Source organism: Lagopus muta, chromosome 5, assembly GCF_023343835.1.
Source record: "Lagopus muta isolate bLagMut1 chromosome 5, bLagMut1 primary, whole genome shotgun sequence".
NCBI classification, from domain to species: Eukaryota; Metazoa; Chordata; class Aves; order Galliformes; family Phasianidae; genus Lagopus; species Lagopus muta.
Window position 1 is genome coordinate 47,639,934 of NC_064437.1, and position 21,795 is coordinate 47,661,728.

General features: G+C 44.9%; 3 protein-coding genes across 3 annotated transcripts in view; 2 read left to right on the plus strand and 1 right to left on the minus strand.

The window, feature by feature from the left end:
- SEC31B (SEC31 homolog B, COPII coat complex component) overlaps positions 1-21,795 on the plus strand; it is a 132,942-nt gene that overhangs the window by 78,365 nt on the left and 32,782 nt on the right. The window lies entirely within an intron of this gene.
- On the minus strand, positions 10,755-18,392 carry HIF1AN (hypoxia inducible factor 1 subunit alpha inhibitor). The gene is made up of 8 exons (XM_048945375.1): positions 18,107-18,392; positions 16,792-17,042; positions 15,838-15,986; positions 14,690-14,835; positions 14,084-14,190; positions 13,624-13,687; positions 13,283-13,393; positions 10,755-12,245 (listed from the first exon to the last, which is right to left on the minus strand). The coding sequence occupies exons 1-8, from the start codon at positions 18,272-18,274 to the stop codon at positions 12,201-12,203; spliced, it is 1,041 nt and encodes a 346-aa protein (XP_048801332.1). The 5' UTR covers positions 18,275-18,392; the 3' UTR covers positions 10,755-12,200.
- On the plus strand, positions 18,414-21,366 carry NDUFB8 (NADH:ubiquinone oxidoreductase subunit B8). Its single transcript, XM_048945376.1, has 5 exons — positions 18,414-18,608; positions 18,748-18,874; positions 19,125-19,224; positions 20,278-20,433; positions 21,134-21,366. Exons 1-5 carry the CDS (start codon positions 18,509-18,511, stop codon positions 21,224-21,226), a joined length of 576 nt encoding a protein of 191 aa, XP_048801333.1. The 5' UTR covers positions 18,414-18,508; the 3' UTR covers positions 21,227-21,366.

Genomic DNA, 21,795 nt, shown 5'->3' on the forward strand with positions numbered 1-21,795 from the left:
CTGCTCAGCACATTTGGCCACCATATCCAGGATTCAGGGCAGTCAGCAGGGGCACCTGGGCTATATACCTTCTCCTACTGAAGCTACTTTCCCCGGTCCCTTGGGGCTCCATCAGAGCCAGGTGACACTGGGAAGGTGCATTTCTCCTTTCCTCCCACCCAAAGGCAACCTTCTTCAAATAAAGGGAATTTGTTGTATAGAAAGAAGAGGAAAAACACCTTTCTGATACTTCTGTTACTGATGAAAGAATCACTTTCACACACTGCCCTGACATGCCCTTGTCCTCTTTCAGTAGTTACATCAAAGCAAGAGGTTTGGAGACTGACAGCAAGCTCATGGAGAGAAATCTCATGGTATTAGACATGAAAGATTCAAGTTCAGTTCCAGTAGGTGACATCTTGGCAGGGTGAAAAACGGTTGCTCCCAGGAAGCATCTGACTTCTGCAGGCTCTGCAGAGGCTGAGAATGCACTACCCCAGGCAGCAAAAGCAGATGGGAGCCTTGAGGCACAAAAAGTGACCGGTGCCCAGCACTCCCTTTCTGGGAGGCCAAGGCAGCCGTTAACCTGCAGTGACTCTGCAGCTCCCAGTCTGAGCCAGGCCTGATCCACCTAGCCCATCAGTTCTGCCTCATTGACTGCACACAGCCTCTTCCAAATGTTGCTGTAAACAGCAGGCTCTTGGAGGAAGCTGGAAGGTGGCACTGGTGAGGTTCACGGGCCATCTCCTGGCTCCCCTCTCCAAGCACAACCACTTTGCCATGAGAAGGAAACCTTTGGCAGCTGTCTTGTGCTGAGAGACAGGGCTTGCTGAGCGTGGCTGAGTAATTCCAGCCTCTCCGTCACTGCAGCTGCATGCATCCTCGTTCTCCCAACCCAAGGATCGCTGCTTCGCTGAATCACCCCATTAAATTGCTAATATCTTATTGTTCTTTAAGATTTTGAAACTTGCTGCGAAACGTTTACAGATAATTTTTTTTGCCTGCAGTCACTGTGCCTAATGCCCAGTCATTGAGTGCCATATGTGTTTATATGCACTGCAATTTTCCACTTGATTACATTTTACCACAAACACTTTCATCCACTCCGCAAAGACAGCGGCAACACATCCATAATGTTCAGAGCAGCCCAGATAGACAGTGCCCAGACAGAAATATCTCCATACTGACCAGGGCACCTCAAAATTTTGGATTCCTAACTAGGGTTCATTCAAACTCCAGTCTCAAAATTCCTAGAAGCACAAGCATGTCTGCCACCTAAAAGGAACATGTGAAGTTGTCTCATGCTCCAGCTTTCCCACTGAACACTGGATACTCAGTGTGGGGAAGTGATAAGCATCTGCCATGTGATGAGCAAGAGCTCTCAATAAAATATCATCCACCCAACCCTGCTACAGTAACAAGCCCTGCTGACAGACATACTCAAGTTCAGTGAGAAATGTCTTCATAACCCTGGAGATTAAAGCCTGGACATATGCTAAATTCACCGGGCTCTGAGGCCATTTCAGTGAATCACAGAATCATTAACGTTGGAAAAGGCCACTGAGATCATCTAGCCTGACCATCATTTTACATGTTGGGATGAAATACCACACATCAGGTGATGAACTCTGGTATAAAATCCATTGGATCTTATGATCACCTGCTTCAACTTCCTGCTTAAAGAAGGTACACTTAGATCAGGCAGTGCCTTGGCCATTCAAATTACATTTAATTCTTTGGATGGAGATATCACAGTCTCCCAGGGCGAGCAAAGTTGGATTTAACAGGTCTAAGCAACAATGAGAACCCACTGCTGGACACTTTCAGCCTCCCCTTTCTAGAGTTTAGCTTCCTGAGAAGAGAAGGAAAAGATGAAACCAACTTCATTCTGCTTACAGCTGATGGCTATCTCATGTATTTTGTCACTGCAGTGCCACATGACTCAGAGCCTTTAGTGCATGCAACAGGCAGGAACTTGTGAAGACCTAGACCCTGCTGGTGCTGCTCATGATTTATAGCAGGCTCTCCAGGATAGTCAGCATTAGCCACACTGGTCAGACTTTATTTTTGATCTCATACATTCTCTGAAAACTACAACTGAGATAAACTATTCAAGACTTTCAGCATGTTCTCTTCTTACATTACATTCAAGAAAGAAATCTTACATCCCATACTAGACATTAACTGTCCTGGCTATCTTCTGCTGGAAAATAAAGCCCTGCTAATGAATGACTCCCATTGCTGACTGCACACAAGGGAACACATGTAACTACTCCTTGCTAGAGAAGAGGCATTGAAGCCATCAGCAGCCACTATCCTGCAGTCACAATGCCTGCGTTCTTCATGAGAACAAGCCTATGGAAAGCAAGTCAGGTCAATAGCCTGGCCACAGCGCTCTGCCAAGCATTTACAACCTTTCACTCAACAATATGCTTAGCATCACCAGCACAAAAATCAATATTTCCTCGAAAGGGCTAGTTTAGAGCAACTCAACAGTGACTTTGGCAGAAGCCACTCCTGAGATGCAGGGCAGCATGTCTACTAGAGGGAGTGCATGCTGCCCTTTCACTTGTTAACTCTTCTGCTTGAATCTTATCTTTCAGAGATCTGATGCAGTCAGCCCACAGGGAGCAAAGACATTTGGTCCAAATGGGATTACATGAGCCTCTCTTTGGGCTTAGGCTGTAACGGCTTTTTAGGTCTGTATCTGAAGGGCAACCTTTTCACTCAAGGCAAAACAAATAAAAGAGGCATAGGTGTGAAGCTGTGGTCTTCCCTTGGTGCCCTCTCTGAACCCACTCTGGGGGTGGGTTCTGCTGACTCTCATGTGTATTACATACAACAAGAACCCAAGCTCATATGGTGAACAGGGGGTAGCAATCCTTCATAAGAGGGTGTGAGCACTCAGCTGACTCTGGGAAATTATCAGTAGCCTGATTGCTCCTTCCAGAGCGCTGCATTGAGCTTGATGTGGTACTGAAAAAGAGGTGTTGCCTTCCAAACACAAACACCACTTTCTATCCATCCCACTCTTTGCTCTTATTGAGGAGCCGGTGCAGTCTTACTCCATGGTTTTTCATCCAGGATGAGACTGCTCACTGTCTTCTAAGCTCAGGGCTTGTTACTTGTCTGATGGGAACACGAGACTAGAGGAGACCACCTTGGTCAGCATACGTAGTCTCCTGCCTTACGATAAGTGACTTGACATTCACATCAAGTAGTCACAAGGTCTTTACATCATATTCCATCTGACTTCTAGTTGTCCTCCTTCACTATCTCCTGTATTTCTGTAACCATTACATTTCATTACTTCCCACAAAGTCTTTAGATCTCCCCAGATTGGTCATTTGAGGGGCCTCTCCTTCCTGCTGCAGTGTTTGCTTTCACTCTAAGAGGAGAAAAAGTAACTCTAGAATTGTGGCATGCATTGATTCCACAATGAGGGGATGGAAGACGCTGTAGAACTTGATTAGAGCAGATCAGGGAATATGATGCACCTTTTCTTCTACATAGGTGAGAGAGCATCTGCAATAGCATGTACACTGGCCTAAGAGCTTCCCTAGCTGCAGGTAAATGGAAGGCATCCTCATTATAACACAAGTCCAGGTAAACCAAAGCACAGAGGCATTCACCACCTCATTGGTCAGCCTGTTCCAGTGTCTCACCACCCTCACAGTAAGGAATTTCTTCCTAAATCAATCCCTTTCTAGTTTAAAACCATTTCTCCTTGTCCTGTTGCTATTTGCCCTTATAAAAAGTTCCTTTCCCAGCTCTTCTTTCCAACAGCTTTTCTCTCCAGCTTTTCGTTTGAAGGCTGATATTTTTCTAGCAGCCTGGTTTCTTCCCGACTGCCTTTGCACTGAAACCAAGATGTGAAGGGGAGCCTGAGAAGAGGGAGGGAGAAAAGTATAACACATTCAAGCTATAGTGAGATGACATTTGTCACTGCTAACGGACTACCTCATGGCACCCTAACTGGATGCTGCTCCACTGCCCATTTACACAGCTAGATCTAATGGAGTTTCCTCCCCCTATTCTCCTCACATTTCTGGCAGTGCCACTCCAGAAGAAGTGGCCAATTTGATTGGTGAGAGAGCACAAGGAGTGTCAGAGAAGGTGCTCACAGACGTTTCTTGGCTGCCTCAAGAAAATAAAGGCCATTGCCGAGCCTGTCAAAATGATTAATCGTTTACAGGGAATGAGGGGGAGGTGGAAGAGGGAGGGAGAAGGAAGGGGAAAAAGGAGGAGAGAGAGACAGATGGGATGGGGGGGAGCTATGAGTGAACAGCAAAAGCAGGAGACATGTCTGCTTCTGTGCTGAGGAAGAGGTAGAAGCAAGGGTTGCAGGCTGTGTTTGGAGTCAACTGTAGCAGATGAATTGGACCTTCCAAGCCCACAGCTCCCACTGGACACTCACACCTCTGCTCACTCTGCAGACTTGCACCACCCTGAACATAGCCACAAAGCCTTAAGGGCTGTCCTTCCAGAGCAGGGTAAGACCTGACAGACTGAGTGACACAACTCTGCAACTCCCCAGCTCCACAAAGCTCACAAATGAGCTGACAGATCAGGAGCTCATTGCCTCATATGCCAAGGAAGGCCTTACTGGCCTTACACTCCTCAGCTGGCAGGGGCTGGCATTTGACCTGAACACCTACCAGCGCCGCTAGCTCTCGCTGCCTGCAAAGTTGCTCCTGGGCACGCTCAGATTCCCAGTGCAATGAGACCATTGATTCTCTCACCTGCTTTTGTAATGAGCATGGATGAAAAGCCCAGGTAAATCCTGTCCTGAGACCTGCTGCTTTCCCCTTCATTTTGAGATTTTCCGGTGAACAACACAAGCCACTGGGAAAATCCAGGCTATCATTTCTTTGAAATTAAAGCCAGTTGGGAATGAAGTGAAATAGATTCAGCTCTCCCCTTCAAAGATCTTCTTTGATCTCCAGTCACAGAAAGAATAACCACCCTGACAGAGACCTCTGCCTCAAGCAAATGGCCCAACCTTGCAAAGAAAGCTGTCACTGAAATCAGTAAATCCAGTAAACTCCTGTCTTGAGACGATGCCCAGCAACCTTGTACGTTCCACAAATAATCTGCTAGTCTCCCTCCCAAGCCTGATCTGTTTATCTAATCAGTGGCAGTGCCTCTTCCTGCAAACCACACCAAAATGTTTAGCATGACAAGACTTGGAAATACATTTACAACATGTCAATTAAGTTAGAGAACTGAAAACGTGACCTATGGCCTTGCACTGCAACAACACTAAATTCAGCTCACATGAACCCTACTCCAACATGCCTAAAGCTCCCAATACTTGCCATAACCTCATGATGCCTTCTTATCCTTTGATTTTAGCTAGCCACTCTCTCTTAAATACCTTTCCTGTGCTTAACCTTCACCCCATTGTTTGCCCGTGCAACCAGCACTGCATGTGTACACCTACATGAAGCTGCTGCAAACACATTTGTCCTTGCAATCACACCCAGTAAAAGTACTTAATCTCCTACACCAGGCTGTAGTTACATGCCCCTGCAAGTTGTATACATTTAAGGTGACTGCCTCTGGTGGCAAGAGCTTTGGTTGGGACAGGGAAATGGTTGAAGAGCTATGTGGGAAGCTATGGAAGGACTAATCACATAAAAAAAAAAAAAAAATCTATTCATCTTGAGAGCTCTAAAATACTTTACCCATTTTCCCCTTTTCTCCACATAAACGTTTCCCAATGGATAGCAAATTCCAGACAGAGCTAGGCTACTGTGATTGGCTTGATGGAACAGTCTAGACTATAAATCTGAAAGCAAACCAGCAAACCTGTTGAATGTTGGTCTGTATGACTGGCTTACTGATGAAGCTGAGCATTGAACAAAATGGTATAAACTGATGACATCCTGCTCATAAAACCTAGTCTCCTAAAAACAGTCAGAAGAATATAGCTGTAACTCTGCCTGAGGACAGGTTCAGTGGAGAACTCCAAGCAGCAAGGAGCTTCAGGATTGGTTTTACTGCAATATAGATACCATGCTCAAATCTACTATTGCTGCATCGATTTCAACACACAACCTTTGTGATCAATGGAATTAATTGTGGCTTGTAACTTAAAACAGTCCCTTGCTGTGTTGTATGATCCCTGTTCCATTAGGTGCTCTTTAGAAAAAAGAAAAAGGTTAACCCACAGCCTTGTTCTCAAGCATGATTTCATGCTTGGATCAAAAATAGTCAATGGTTAAAGAGTGAAAAGGTGGCATGGAAGGCTGAGAGCCAACAAAGCATGAGCAGTCTATTTAGGAGCACACTATTATGCCATAAGACAATGCACAAGAAATATTCTTTCCAACTCTGTTGCTCTGACTGGTTTAATAACCTCTCTGTAGATGCTGAGAAGCACAACTTTATGTTCAGTAAACAGAGAGTGTTACACATTGGACAAGTATTGAGGTCTACATGCCACTCCTGTGAAAGGATGGGTTTTACATATGTCTCTATCACTGTAGATGTACTCAGCAAGAGCACTGCACCTCACCTATCCCATCAGCCACACCTTGTCTAGGTAAAGCTAAACCTTCACATGAGGAGTGGGATCTGCCAACCAGTAGTAGAGAGACACTGTTCTGTTCATTACACCTCCACTGGCAACTCCTTGCAGCAGCAGTTGGACAGGATGCTTTCAAAGACGACAGTTGTAGTATTATATGTTACCTGTTTTTCCATGAGTAGTGATAATTTGATCAAACCCCACACAATACAAGTGCACATGCTGAATTGTGCATGCTTAGATGATGAGCTCAGCCAGCAAATGACAAACAGAGAAATAACAGTTGCCTTCTTCTGTCCACCTGCCACATAATCCAGCAGGTTCCCCCCCTGCTCTTATAAGAAATGACATTAGCAGAAGAGCTGGAACTTCTCACGTTGCTTGTCCTAATCTTTCCACATACCACTCAAGGCCCATCCTAGCTCTGCCTTACTGAAAAGTAGCATACAATACTGATGGAAAGGAGATTCAGCAAAAGTTTAACGTTGATTCAGTGGCTCTACTGGCAATTTGGGGTCAGGCGCCAAGGAGAAGGGAGCAGAGTGTGTTAACAGCACCAGGAGAGGGCTCCACAACAAGAACTCTCCCTTACTAAGCAGACAGCATAGACTTACTGGGCAGCACAAGAAGGATTTTACCCTGACGTCAGCTGAGCTGAAACCCTTGCTGCCACTCCATACCTAGGCGGAGGGGGCTCTGCAGAGCAGCAGTAGCACTCAGTTATGCATCTCATGGACTTCATGTGGCTCCTGTGGCTGCCTCTATTGTTTGAGGGATATTCTCCCCCCTTTCCTCCTTCTAACAAAGATTCTGATTAATGATCGCTCATTCCTAATTGTCAAATTTCTTTTCCTTCATCCTGTGTCTAATCACCAGTGACAGAAGCCATTACGCAAATGAGAGCAGACGACTTCCCACAACTGTTCTCTTTGGTAAAAGCCTTGTAATTTAAAGCTCTGATTTGTAGAGGAAAGCTGCGTTTCCCCAAGGCGTCCGGGCATCTGTTCCACTTACACTCCAAGAGACTCTACTTCCGCTCCCTCCCCCCACAATTAGTCCTCTGCTTGCAACAAATATTTGACTTTGCAAGGCAGTAATTAGAACTTACTTTGCATGTGTTTGTCACAGTAATAGCCTCTCTTTTACTTTCCTTGAACAAGAACTCCTAGGCAGCTCCAATATAGAAAATCACGCAGTGAGGATGGCAACTTCCCATCCTGGGACACTGACAGGAGAGATGCCATCTCTCAACTGGGATGAGAAGACAAAAATCATAAAAAACTAGCAAAGTGCAAGAAAGCCTTTCAGGCACACGCGGCAGAAAGGTTTAGAGAAAAGCCCTTCTGAAAAAAAAGCCACATACAAAGGCAGTACTCCTTACTGCAGCTGCTGCTATACTTCCAGGAGAGGACATGCATGAACACCAACTGAGACCTGCCAAGAAACTGCCAGTGCTGGAGTGCATCGTCCCATTCAGAAGCTTCAGAGTTGGGAGTAGCTTGTCTATTGGTAACAACTGCTGCAAAGAAAAGCAGCAGCTGCCCTAGCCAGGGCCTGCCCTTTCTCCCTTCCCCTCCCTCCCATCATAAAGAGCTGCTTTGAATCTGAAGATCTCACCTCTCATCTCCACCCGTGTTGGGCTGTCCCGGCATCAAAGCCATGTCTGCACCTGATGTCATAGCTTCTCAGTTTTAACTCTGATCCTGACCAGCTGGCTTCCTGGCCTTCTCCTCCTCCAGGCACCCTGAGTACTAGAAATCACTGAGGGGTTAAAAATGTACACCAGTCTAGAACACCATGCTTTTATATTCTTACAGGAAAAGTCCTGCAGATATGGCCTACAAGGATTAAGAAATGTGTCACTCTTCTTCAGAAAGAGAATGTTTTTCCAAGAAACAGGAGAACTGGGGAGCAAAATAAAATATCACAAGGTAATAAAAACAAACAAGACTAAGAATCTGACCTGTTTTTCAAATGACACAGTTCTGATACCTCAATTTCTTCTACTTCTTTGCCTGAAACATTTCTGAGCTTTATAGTACCAGCTGTGCATATTACTCAAGAGATACGCACACAACAGAAAGACTACAGCAACAAACAAATGCAGGCAACTATGCCCAGTGGAAGAGAAGCAACTGCGTATTCAAAGAGGTGATGATCCCAGCAGGCACAGCAAGGGAGAATGCTCATGCTCATAGAAAACACACCCGCTAGTCTTTTCTACTCCCTCCACATTTAAACTGTCCCTTGAGGGTACAAAGAAAGAATGAATGTTACAGAAGCCCAGGGTCAGGCAGCTGTCTCTCTCTTACCACCCTCCAACATCCCTATCCTCTGTTCAACTCTCCACTATTCTACTACACATTAGAAATTTGTTCTGATTTAGCCAAGGCTTTTTCACTGATGATGCTGAGATCACTGCGGTGTTATTACCACCAGAAAGTAGTCCACATCTTCAGCTCATTGAGAGTACTCTACCACCCACAGCTGTGTGCCTCTGCAAACAGGAAGCCTTTCATTCACTAAGATTACCTTGACCAAAGTATGAATTACATAAAGAACCAAAGAGAGAACAAGATGCACATAGGAGAAGCAATTGATAAAGAACTCATTACACTGATAGTACAGTTTGCTCCTTTGGTCCCATCAGCGACCAGAGCACAGCAATACCACTCAAGTCATCAGGAAAGGAAATTCGTTGCTTCCCTAGCAGTATATGCAGTTGATAAATTGTTGGTCTTTGGAAGCTACAAAATTGCTTCTGATAAATTCTTTGTGATACTAAGCAAAGCATTGTTGGCAACAATCATATTGTAGGAAAAAGATAACTCACCCAACTGGTGATAGGGCCTCCAGTTACAGAACACCCCCTCTCAGGAAGTAGCCTTCATCCAGGAGATGTTCTCCTTCCAGAGGCTAGCCCTTAAATGAGCGCAGAGAGGGCCCAGTACCCACTCGTTTCAGCCAGGTGGGAGGCACAGGTGAATTGCTTGCACCTGTGCTTCCCAGGCTGGCCACTCCCCCCCTTCTCCCCGTCCCCCCTCCCCCCCCCCCCCCCACACACACCAGGTGCTCAATCAGTTTAGGCTGTGTCTTAACAGTTCCCTTACAACAATTTTTAAAGATTCCATCTTATACCCAGCTTTCCTGTCAGGCTTATGGGGACGAGCTTGGGGTAAATCGTGAAAATGCAGTTGGTAATGCTGTTGTGAAGTTTCTGAGACCAGCAGACTTTACCAGCTAAGAAAAAAAGTGACATTATTAGACCAAAAAGTAACTCCCTATGTACATCCCTTTATGCAGCTTTCATATACAGTCATTCATAAAATAGAAGCCACACAGTTCTGTTGTTCAACATTGGTTGTATTTAAGAACTACACTTCAGAAGGTACCGTGTGTTTGTCACACCCCACCCCCTGCACACACGCACCCCTAGCAGAGAACACACACAGCTTCCCAATACCATGGCAAGGGGCATTGAAAGCACAAGGTGAAAACGGAAGGGGAGAGTCAGTCCATCAGTGCATTGTAAATGAGCTTTCACAAAGTCAAGTGCAGCAAAAACTGTTCAGACACTTTAAAAGTTAGACCTTTGGCAAACAAAAAAGATCCTAAAGTTACGTATGTACCATTCTCTCTCCACATGGGACATGAACTCCCACCCTGAGCTCCAGGAATTGATGGTGTCTAACAAGTAGTACTGGAGACTACTGTGTGATAAATAAATAGCACAGAGATGGGATTTCATTTGGGCATCTTTCAAGCAAGGGCAGAGACTTCCCAGATTCCTGGGAAGGCCTTCTTTTGGGCCAGTCAGCAGACTAGCCTTTTTCCCCACCTGCCCAAACACTAAGCATTGAGAAGCATCCAGGTGAGCAACCTTCATTTGGCAGAATCTGCAACAAGTAACACGGCAGTCAGACTATTCTGTGACATGTACATTTTCTAAACAAGGGCTCTGTAGCTGCCAGTTACACTTCATTTGCTCTGACCTGCAAGCAGCCATAAAACTAGCCCCTAGAACCTCCAGTTCAATAAGTCTATCACCTTTGTGCAAGAAAACCTCACAGCTTGTGGTGCATGAGCTGTCTCTGCAAAAGATGAGGCCAATGCCAGAGCACTTATCGAGCAGCATCTTCTCAACACTTATCGGAATCCTGTGTCAGAATAAGACCTGAAGAAAGGGGAAAGTAATGGGAAGTCTCAACAACAACAAAAAAATCCCTCACTATTTTCTTTAATGAAAAAAATAGCTTCTCCCATCTATACTCTTAGGACCCATTACAACTGCATTAGATATACAAGTCCTTGGCACTATCTCCAAATCAGGAACAGCACTGCAGTGCACTCTGGGCAATAAAAAGCCAGCCTCCATATGAGCCTAAGGTGTTTGGCTTTTTTTTTTTTGTTTTGTTTTGTTTTTTTGCAGCAGAGATGGAAGAAAGCAAAATGATTTTTTAGGGTGACTGCTGAGAACTCAACCAGAAGCTCCTCTTATTCCTCTGCCCCAGTCTTGTCACTTCCAGCCATGCCAAGTTCCAGAATGCAAGAAGGATTAAAATAAACTTAATTACAATTAAACAGGAAGCCCTGACCTCTTTCAAGTGACTACACAAGGAAGAGAACATCACACTGGCATGGATTAAACTGATGGACAGGAACCATACAACATCACACAAACATGTGTGCAGCCACACACACTTGAGTTTTTGCAGGTTTGGTAAAAAGGGCAAAATGTCTGAGGAGCTGGCATCCCTGATGGGGATAAAGGAGACTTTGTACCTGTCTGACACTGTATCTCTATAGTCTCTCTCAGCACTACCACAGAATTTTTTTTTTCAGACATGGCTTGATCAGTCAAGACTCAAAGACTGGCCTGACATATATCTATCTCACTTCACAATTCTTCATCCCCTTTTAAAACACTGCAGCTTAAGAGTGGGAGAGAAGTCTTCACTCCCTAAAACTGCTGTCAGATTGAAGATTTATCTAGACTCCTACAACAGACACTTGGAGAGCACAGGAATTGGTGCTCACATACTTGATTAATTCACTTTCACCTCTCTACCCTGTACAAAGTCTCAAGCACAGATGTCTTGAGTTAAAGAAACTGAATCATTTGTCCAGTTACTCATCATACAAGATCATTTCACTTTTTCACCTCTGCTATACAAAAAGGTGCCAGAGTTGAGCACGGACAGGTCTTCTAATAACAAAGAACTGTGAAACCTGTCACTTTCCATTACATATCCACTGCAGGCACCAACATGTAAACCCAGCCAAGAGGCCCAAACCCCATGAGGCTGAGGAAACACAATCGATCCCAGTTCCCCTTCAAACTCTTCTTCAAATGCCTGAAAATCCTGAAGCAACATCTGAGTGCCAGAAGCCATGCTTCTTTTTGTGGCAAACAGAGCAGAGGAAGAAAAAAAAGTTAGTGAGCATGAATCCAGCTTCCAGTAAGTGCAGACTCTTTCTTGGGAGGTTCAATCAGATGACAGTGGAGGATGATCGGGGTACTAATGGTATTGCAGTTCCAGTAGCCCCCTTTATTGTAGTGGGGCAGGGATAGGGATGGGCCAGGAAACCCATCAGTCTGTTAAGTGCTGCGTGCAATACTAGCTCTCAGTATCTTCCATTGCTTGTGAACAAAGCAGCTGCAACATCAGTCACCTGGGCAGCCAGGCATTTAGTCATACCGTCCTTTAATCATCATATTCAACAAGGGACCCACCTGTTGAAAGCAAAAACACAGTTAGACAAGATAGTTACAGACAAGAGGCAACTGCACAGCATGCTCCTTTCACATCTAGACAGTTTAAGAGTCAAGTGCCCAAGCGCAGAGGATATCAATATTCAACTTCAGATGCCACCAAAATACTACATGCATAGTATTGGTTTGACATTTTTTCCACTTCCCTGCATATGATTTCTCAGAACACACTATGAAAAACAGCCAACCTTCCTCAGGGGTTGCTTTTTGCATGTTAGAGAAGGGATATTCTTCACAGCTAAATCCGCTCTGGTCACTGGAGTCACTTGGAAGGCAGGCTAGTACAGTTTTCAAGCAAGACCACTCCTATCTCTCAGCACTGCCTGTTGGGAAGACCTTACGCATGCTACAGTAGCAAGACAATTGCAGGGGACAGGACTGACCTCACATTATTGAAATAAAGAAGAGTTCCTGCACAGTGGTAAGGGATACAGACTATGAAAGCATTTATATTCATATCCAGTATTTTCACTCTCAGATCAACATGACATCTTCAAAAGCATATATCAGTACTTCAGTCCACTGTTTTTGAAATATCAGTTAATTAAAATTGGGAGAGATGACTGGGATTAAGGGGAAAGCACACAACTATGGAAGAGTTATTTCCAATTTAAGAGATTTGGACTCAGCAGGTGAAAACAAAATCATTTTTATTTATATATACTGGATATTGTTGCTGCAAGGAGACCTACGATAGCTTGGGAGCAACATTTTCTTGATACTGCCCAAAGTCAAAGTACATCTTTCTCCTTAAAGCTGAACAGTTATTCCATTGCCTGTACTTTTCCTCTATAGAATTATAATTTAAGGAGTTTGCACTTTTCAAGCCAAGAAGAATTCTGAAGACAGCACAAAGAAGCAACTACGGCAAAAGAGTAAAGCTGTGTTCTCCTACCTGTGCTGTGACAACACCTGCAGAGCCAAATAGCTTGTACCTTAAGTTTTGCATTAGCCTACAACCATTTCAACAGCAGCAACTATTTGGTTCTCATTTGTACCTCTTGTGGACTTCCTAAGGCTTCTCCCAACATCTTCTCAATGTTTCTCATTATCGCCACTTTCTGATGAGCCTTTAATGGATATTCAATTCTCTTTGGGGTCGGGGCACCCTGAAATACCAAAAGTAGCTCACTGCACACTTACTGAATTGGCAATTAATTCAATCTTCTCCCAGCCACTCAGCTCTTCACACCACATGAAACACAAAGTAGTTTTCAACATTAAAGCACACAGTGTTGCAAAGCAGATCTCACAATGACAGCACGTGCCAATAGAGCTCTATTTGAAACAGTCGTCTGCAACAGAGATATCCAAGGTGTAGGAAGGTGCTTGTACTCACCTTGTACCAGAAGTTCACAGTGATGGTAATCCCACCATTCAGGAGAGACTCGATGTGGTGCCACCTGCATAGAAAGATCAAAAGGAAAAAAAAGAACTACTGAGAAGATATTTCTACAGCTTATAGGCAGATCATTTGGCTGAATGAATTCAGACTGCACTGGACAAAATTGGCCCTATACCTCCAGCATGAAGAACTCAGAACTTCTGGAGAACTCCTTTATTAAATACAGATCATTTTCTTGCACATTAGTAGAGAACACACACAGCAAGGTAACATCAGGAAGAATTATCTCTCTCATCTTAAAGCAAGGAAGCAGACTGGCCCAAGATATAACAGAAAATGACATATTTGCTGGAAGAGGCAAAGCAAAATTCTCCTAAGAGCCAGCCCAAGAGTTTAAAGCAAACTTTTTAACCCCGACTTGTTGGTCACTGCGCAGTCCCTCCATCTTTCTTACCAGTACATAGGTATGTACAGCACATCCCCTGGACCCACCACCGTCTCGTAGCCAACCACGCTCCGGAAATTTGGGAACTTCTCATAGTCAGGATTGTCAAAATCCACCTAACATAACAAAACATTAAGATACTTAGAAAAACTTCCTGCTGTGACAGTCCTTATTTGGCCACAGAATGAAATTCCTCCCTTTCTTTCCTGGCTTTTACAATCCCATTTCCATCTTAACTCCATAGTATGCTCCTGCACATCCAGAAAGTACTACCAACTCAGTAAGAGTCCTGAAGTTCCTCTCCAAGCAAATCTATCTTTGGTCAAGTGATCTGTGAATCAGAATAGAGGAAGCAGCTGCTGAAGACCAGATGTGCTATCAGTGTGAGAAGTTGATAATCCCAGTGCTTGCAAGTCAGGACCACACACAAACAGAAACACCTCCTGTCCTCCCATCTATACTCAGTGTATCCAATAGTTAACAGATCTGAGCACAGGTGCTGCAAAGCTCAGAAGCGCTATGCAGCTTTAACTGTAATACAGATTCTTCCCACACAGCATCTTCACAAATACCCTTGTTCTCCCATGGAGCAGAAAACAGATCTGCAACTCTCACCTGGCTCTGTCTGTCACATGGGTGGTGCACAGGATAAGGGTAGAGGCATTCAAACTGATCAGGAGGAAAAAGGATACACCTCTTGTAACCCTTAATCTGAGCGAAGAAGTTTTGCTGCTCGTCATAATGAGCTGGTGTCACATTCCCTATACAGAGAGAAAAGATAATCAAGACACTTCTGTGCAGTTATGAGAGACTGAAGCAAGTTCTATTCCTTGCTGGAGACTGTAAATACTCTTCCACATATCAAGAAAACTAAGAAAGGAAAATAACTCCAGGAACATTACAGTCTGATCATTTTATCAGTCGGTCATTACTGAACAGTTGTTACCCCACACACAATTGCCATGCTGAATCCATATTCAGCAATTTATGCTCTGCAGGATTAGGATTTCCAGCTTGTCTCCATGAACAGCAGATGGCAAATGTTGATGGGAAGCTTTTTCATAAGATAGTCTGTTTAGCTGAGAATTTTTTATAGTCAATTCTACAACTTATTATTAATCTAGAGAAAAGGAGTTTAACAGCCCGATTGCAAGAAAAGTCCAGTAATTCTGCAAGAAAACAAGTAAACAAACCTCCTTGTCATTTGGGCTTCATAATGCAACACCATCCTACTGTCTCAGGCACTGATTAACGGTTATGAAGCTTGACTATTATTACCAGATCTTAAATATAATCAAATCTTAAAATTTGATTATATTAAAATACAGTAAGTCATTTTATACACATCTGTTTTTTCCTTTAGGGTAGACATTGTCACTTCTAATAGAAGTCCAGAAGGCTGACTTCGCTCATCTTACAAACTCTTAGACTGCAGACATTTTAAATCTATGGTATCTGAAGTGTTCAAACAACAACCAGGTCTCAAAATATGATCACAATAATCACCCTGTAGTATCAATTAGAGCCTTTCCACAAGCAGAAGATTACCTCCAGGCATTCCCAATAAGCAAGCTATTCATTTTGGTTTCTTCCTTTTTATAACCTAAGCTGTGACAACAGTCCCATTCCAACTGAAAGCTTTCAATTGCTTGCTGGGGAAGAATGCTTAGGAACTAGCTGAAAATCCATCTGAAAGACTTTCAGGAACTCAAACACAGAGTTGCTAACCAAATCTTCTCCCTGACTCATAAGAAGCTACTCACCTTCCATGCCAATGAGCAGCAAGTTAGAAGTCAGTTGACCCCAGCCACGTTTCCCCTGCTGTTTGTTAATCCAGTTCCAGTTGAAGCCAAGGAAATCCACCACAATCTTCCTTCCAACCGTGTCATTCAGAGTTTGCTGCAGGTAAAGTCTGTATTTCCCCAAAGACAGGCAGGAAGCAAATATTAAGCTTTATGATGAACACAGAAATGCATCTTCACATCTCTTAAGAAAGATTTCAAAGACAAAGAAATATAACTCCTAGAGATTTTGTTTTAACAGCACTACACATGGCTGTGAAAATGAATGGCTTCAAAAAGATCCCACAGTTTGCCAAATGGTTCCCTGGTACACAGCAAAGCAGAATACAACTCCGTATGAACAACCAAAGGGGGAAAATTGGAATTTTAGATCAAAAACACCACCTCACAGGTGCAGGAGGAAGAAGCCCTAAACAGCCTGGCTCACAAAAAAACTCACAAATAATCCTCAGATAGATGTTTGCACTGTAAGTCATCTGCAATGAGCTAGAAACGTGCAAAGGCTCAGAAAATCCAGCATGTTTCAGTATCAAGCTGTTTGTTTGTGTTAGGCAGACATCACCTACAAACACACAGCACACAGTCAACTTCTCCTCATCTCTGTAAGAAAAAGTTAAGACAATTTACCTCAGTATTCTATGAAAAGGCTGAGTTCTATAGCCTCTACCTTTTTATCCTCAAAGCTCCTCTACCAATACCACAGTTTGTCAAAGTCAAGTGATGCATAAGGCCTCCTCTAGTTTCATGAACCGAGGGCACGTATTTCTTTAGTAAGCTAACACAGCTGCTGCCAAATGGCAGCTATGCAGGAAATGCCTATAAAAATGAAGTTTGAAAGGTTTTTATCACCAGCTCTCACTAAAATGTACCCCGTGGAGACCTGAAGAAATGGGGGAATTTCTACCTATCACTTACCTCTCAGCACTCCCTTTTTGTTGTATTTCTTGAAGTCTGTCCACAAACTCAGCAAACTTCATCTCTTCCCTACTTGACTTAGGTTTGAAATTCTTAAAATTGGCCATCTTCTTTTCATCATAGTACAAAAATTTGTGTGTACTGGCACTGTACACTGAGAAGTCCCCATTGCCAATGTTTTCCTGGAGGTAGTCCAGGTCCCACTTCAGGGCAGGATAAACCAGATTTGTATCTGTCAGCACCACTGGCTCCTGGAGAGAAACAGGAAGTTCAGTGATTCAAGGATCATTTAAACTTGAAAACTATCACGTTTGTTACTGAAGCTCTACAAACTCTCTTTTAAAATTTATAATTGCAAAAGACACTTAGAGCAATGACATGCCTTGGCCTGGAGAGAAAAACACACAAAACACAACAGGAAGTCTTAAGTAAGTGGTGGCTGCTCCCACAGCCAACTCCTAGTAGCAACAGGACAGATTCTGCTATCTATTTAGCTAATCTCTAACATGGGAGGTTAGGCAAACAGAAGCTGGGGACTGTTTCAGATTTGCTTGGTTCTGTCACGTAGCAAGGAAACAAATTCTGCCTCATTATTTCCACTCTGACAACTAAAGGGTAAATACTGGCAAAAAAAAGTAATTCTAAATCCAGAGAAAGTGTTTATTGCTTTTTTCATGGAGAAAAACTGCAAAATACAACCATCCAAAACCTGAGATTATAACCTCCCTTCTACCCAAAAAAACACTAGAGAAGTAAGGTAAAAAATGTTATTTGTCTCCTTGTCTACAAACACTAAGAGTCCTAAACAAGAACGACACCTGCTATATTCTCACACTGTGCAAACACAACACCCCTTCCTGCTGGACTGCTGGCCCCAAACCTGGCAATCTTACCAAACTCTGAGCTTGTCCTCCAGAACCAATAGAAGAGCAGCCACTGCAATGCAAACTTCACATCTGTGGCCACACTCACTTCAACAATAACTGCATGCACACGGTTTTACACAGTATTTCCGTGATTTCCGCTCAAAAAACTGAAGTAAATAAAGCAAAAGCTCCTATACGTACAAAAGCCAAGGCTGCAGCACCAGAAGGAATAATAACAAATAACGGAACCGGGAACCCGGCGGGCTACAAGTCCGCACGGGAAGAGGGCAAGCGGGGCACACAGAGCGAAGAAAGCGGCAGTCCCGAGGGACGAGTCGGGAGGCGGAACGGATAGCACAGGCGCCAGAAGAGCCCCGTAGCCCATAAGCTGCCCCGCGGGCTCCGTTCCGCACGGCCGGAGGAGCAGCGCCGCCCGCTCCCAGCCTCACCTCGTTCTCGATGAGCTCCTCGGCGCGGGGGTCGCTGTGGCTGAGGCGCGGGATGGGCCGCGTCTCGAAAGAGTAATGGCGGAACTGGGAATCGCTCCAGCCAGGCCCCGCTGGGCCGTCCCGGCACCCCGCCGCCGAAGAGGAAGAGGAGGAAGAGGCCGCCGCCATCACCACCTCGGCCGGGGAACCCGGAACTAGAAAACCGGAAGCGGAAGATGCCCGCCCACGGCAACGCCGGAAGCGAAGGGAAGGGCACCACGGAGACGGGAGGTGGGAATAGAGGCTAACGGCGCCCCCCTGCGTTGTGGTGGTTCTGGCGGAGGGCCGGCCCCGGCTCTCGCCTTTTCCTCTCTTCCTTTCTGTCCTTGCCAGCCACCGTCGGCAGCGCTGCGCGGCGGGGCGATGGCGGCGGCCGGGCGCGGCGGTGTCCTCTGGCAGCAAGCAGCAAGTTGGCTGCGGGCGGCGCGGGCCGCCGCTGCGGCGCCCTCAGGGGCACGGGCGGGTAAGGGGCGGCCGGGAGCGGGGGGCCGCGGTGGGATGGGCGGCTGCGGTGGGATGGGCGGCGTCCTTGAGGCCTGCGGGCTGTGAGGGCGCCGTGCCCTTCCCGGCCGGGCCTGCGCCCACTGCCCCGCTCCGTCTAGCTTCGGGTCTGACCAAGGATCAACTGCCCGGGCCATACCCAAGAACGGCGGAGGAGCGGGCGGCAGCCGCCAAGAAGTACAACATGCGAGTGGAGGACTACCAGCCCTACCCTGACGACGGCTTCGGGTGAGTTGGGAGCCCCTGCCCCCTGCGGCCGGGGTCTGGCTGCAGCCTGCTGCACTCTTCACTGCTGCGTGCCTGTGGGCTTGGAAGGCATCGCGTGGGTATTGCAGCGGTGGGTGTGTTGGCATAGGTGTGTGTTCAAAAAGATACATGTGCACGTGGATCCATATATAGATATGTATATGGATATATATTATGTGCCAAAATTAATACAGATTTCTCGAGGCTGTTGGCTTGTGTCTGTTTCTCACAGGTATGGTGATTATCCCATGCTCCCTAATAAGTCCATACATGAGCGAGACCCCTGGTACCAGTGGGACCAGCCAGATGTGAGGCGCAACTGGGGAGAGCCGGTGAGAACACCTGCAACAGCGTTCAGCATCAGTGCTGCTGTTACTGAATGGCATTACGTGGGCATCCTTACTGTGCTTGCTTTGTTATTCCTTGTTCAAACACATCCGCAAGCACGGGGGTGTTACACGCAGTGCAGGAACAGTCAGAAGTAAAGGCTGTGACCATCAGGAGAAACCTGCTCAAATAAAGCATCTGTGTCAACTTTCATTATCTTAAGCTCCTCAAGCTCCTGGTCAGGAGTAAGCACTTCTGTTAGTATGTGGCCTTTCTGTGAAGGACTGGAATCTAGCTGTTATTATTGAGTTGGTAGTTGACTTGAGCTCTTTTTACTAGAAGTAGAGTTTATATAAGTTTGTGATGTAATACATCATAGTATAAACATGCAAGAGCTTACTAGCATGTGTATCACAGAGTAGAGTTTAAAGTCTGCGTTGCAGTGTCTGTAGGAAGCACCACATAGAAACCCTTGTGGTGATTCTGTATTTTTGTGCTGGTCAGCACATGAAGGCATGTATAGGTAATGCTGCCCTTAAGATGGGTAAGATTTTTAGTTGTAAGAACTGGCTCTTGTTACTACTTGAGGTGGCTTCCCACTGCCCTTACTCTTAAGGAGTAGCAGCAGGTGCTTTACCTACTTTGAGGAACCAGCTTCCAAATAGCAGGTGGTTGCTTCTTTGTTTGGAATACAGCTGCTAATTCTGTTCAGATGTGTGACTGATCTTTCATTAAAAAAAAAGGGTCCCAGTTTCTACCATGACTTCTCAACTGTGCTGGGGAATAAATCTAAAGTGGAGTGATTATGCATATAAATAAACATTGCTCCTGTCTTATAATTAAGCATGATTGCCAGGTATGAACATAGGATGGAACTTGGAGCCTTGTTTTACCGTAAGCAATTATTGCCTCTGTGGCTTTATCTCCACTTGTGTGGTGGAGATTAAAGGTAACTTCTAGCAGTTTTGTGATTGAGAATGTTGTAAATAGTTCTAGGTAAAAGCAGCTTGAGTACTGCTGGTAAATCTGTATCCTTCTTTGTTCTTGTTATTCTTTAGATGCACTGGGACTTTGACATGTATATTCGGAATCGTGTTGATACATCACCTACTCCAGTTCCATGGCATACTATGCGCAACCACTTCCTGATTTTTTTGGGTACCATGCTGGTCATGTTTGCTGTTGGAGAGATCTATCCATCTTACAGGCCTGTGGTGAGTGATACTCTTGGGCAGAGGGAGGGAAAATAGCTGTGCTGCTTGTCACTGCTGATGGCCAAAAGAGTATTTTCTGCTGCAGTTGGGTGAGTGTGGATGTGAAACCCTGCTGGCAACAAGAGACACTTAATTCAACCTAAGGTACTCTGTTGGCTGGCTCAGTTGAGTTCACAGGTTGTTTCACAGTGAGCAGTTCTCATTTCCAGGGAACTAATTTTTAATTTTCTTACGGGATCCATCCTTTGGTCTAGGCTTTCTACTGCCTGTGTGCCCATGTGCATGAGAAATGCCTTTTTGCTCTTCTCTAGCCCCGTGTTTTTCATTCTCTCCAATGACCTGCATCATTTTGAATACTACTGATAAATGAGTCTGAACACAAACAAGCAAACAGTTCTTGCAATGCGTTATCCTCACACTGTGAGATGAACTGTTGGTTGATTAAATATTTCCCTGTTGGAGGGCTTGGGTTTTTGCAAAAAACAACCCAACCTCTAATGTCTGAATTTCCTGATCTGATATTTCTACTGAAGCAGTTACACTGAAATTTAAGGAGTGGCTGACATGCCTTCTTTTTTAAGGGGGAAAGGTTAGGGGTCTTAGAGGAGACTGAGGGGGAAGTTGAATGAGATGTTTTCTCCTTACCTCCTAAGTTGCTTGTTTGAATGTGGTGTATTTGCTGCTGTTTTTGTCTTTGTAGGGACCGAAGCAGTATCCCTTCAATGATCTGTATCTGGAGAAAGGAGGGGACCCCGATAAAGAGCCACCAGTTGTGACGCACTACAAAATCTGAAAGCTGCTGGAAGTGCTTTTTATCCTGCACTAGCTCTGCTGGGGCTGGCATCTTCTTTAGTTTTCACTGCAGCATAAGTTAATGCTTGTTCTTCAACATTGAACCACTAACTGCAGTGAAATATATCAATGATACCTGTTGTGCTAGTTGTCTTCTGTTGTTTTAAAAAGGTAAAGCAGTGGCCAATGGAATTAAATGTTATTTGCCTTTTTTCTAGACAGGCTATGATGTGGGGCAAACTTCTGGCTTATGTGAAATGTCTGGTCTGGTTAAGTGTAAGTGCTAGATTTCGGGAGTCTCATTCCATGCGAACAACTGTCCTTCCTCAGTGGGATTTGGCTTTGATCTTTTCCTGCTGTAGATGACTTTAGTGAAGCCTGCCAAAAAAAGCTAGCAAACAAACCCAGCTCTGCCCTGGACTTCAGGTCTGAGAGCACAGGTGCTCAAGCTGTGTGCTACCCAGCCTGAGCTCAGGTAAGGGCCTCCTGTGGTGTTATTCCCTGTTTGATTGGGAAAGTTATGCATAGTTTAATTCAGCTCCTTTATTTTCTAGCTCCACCCTTTGCCAT

Bases quoted from the DNA above. Each gene is read 5' to 3' on its own strand.
- HIF1AN (XM_048945375.1), bottom strand. From the start codon at position 18,274: ATGGCGGCGGCCTCTTCCTCCTCTTCCTCTTCGGCGGCGGGGTGCCGG. The intron at 17,043-18,106 runs GTGAGGCTGGGA...GTTTCTCTCCAG, and splicing joins AGGAGCTCATCGAGAACGAG to GAGCCAGTGGTGCTGACAGA. The intron at 13,394-13,623 runs GTGAGTACAAGC...TTGGTATTTCAG, and splicing joins CTGTGAACTTCTGGTACAAG to GGTGCCCCGACCCCAAAGAG.
- NDUFB8 (XM_048945376.1), top strand. From the start codon at position 18,509: ATGGCGGCGGCCGGGCGCGGCGGTGTCCTCTGGCAGCAAGCAGCAAGT. The intron at 18,875-19,124 runs GTGAGTTGGGAG...TGTTTCTCACAG, and splicing joins TACCCTGACGACGGCTTCGG to GTATGGTGATTATCCCATGC. The intron at 20,434-21,133 runs GTGAGTGATACT...TTGTCTTTGTAG, and splicing joins ATCCATCTTACAGGCCTGTG to GGACCGAAGCAGTATCCCTT.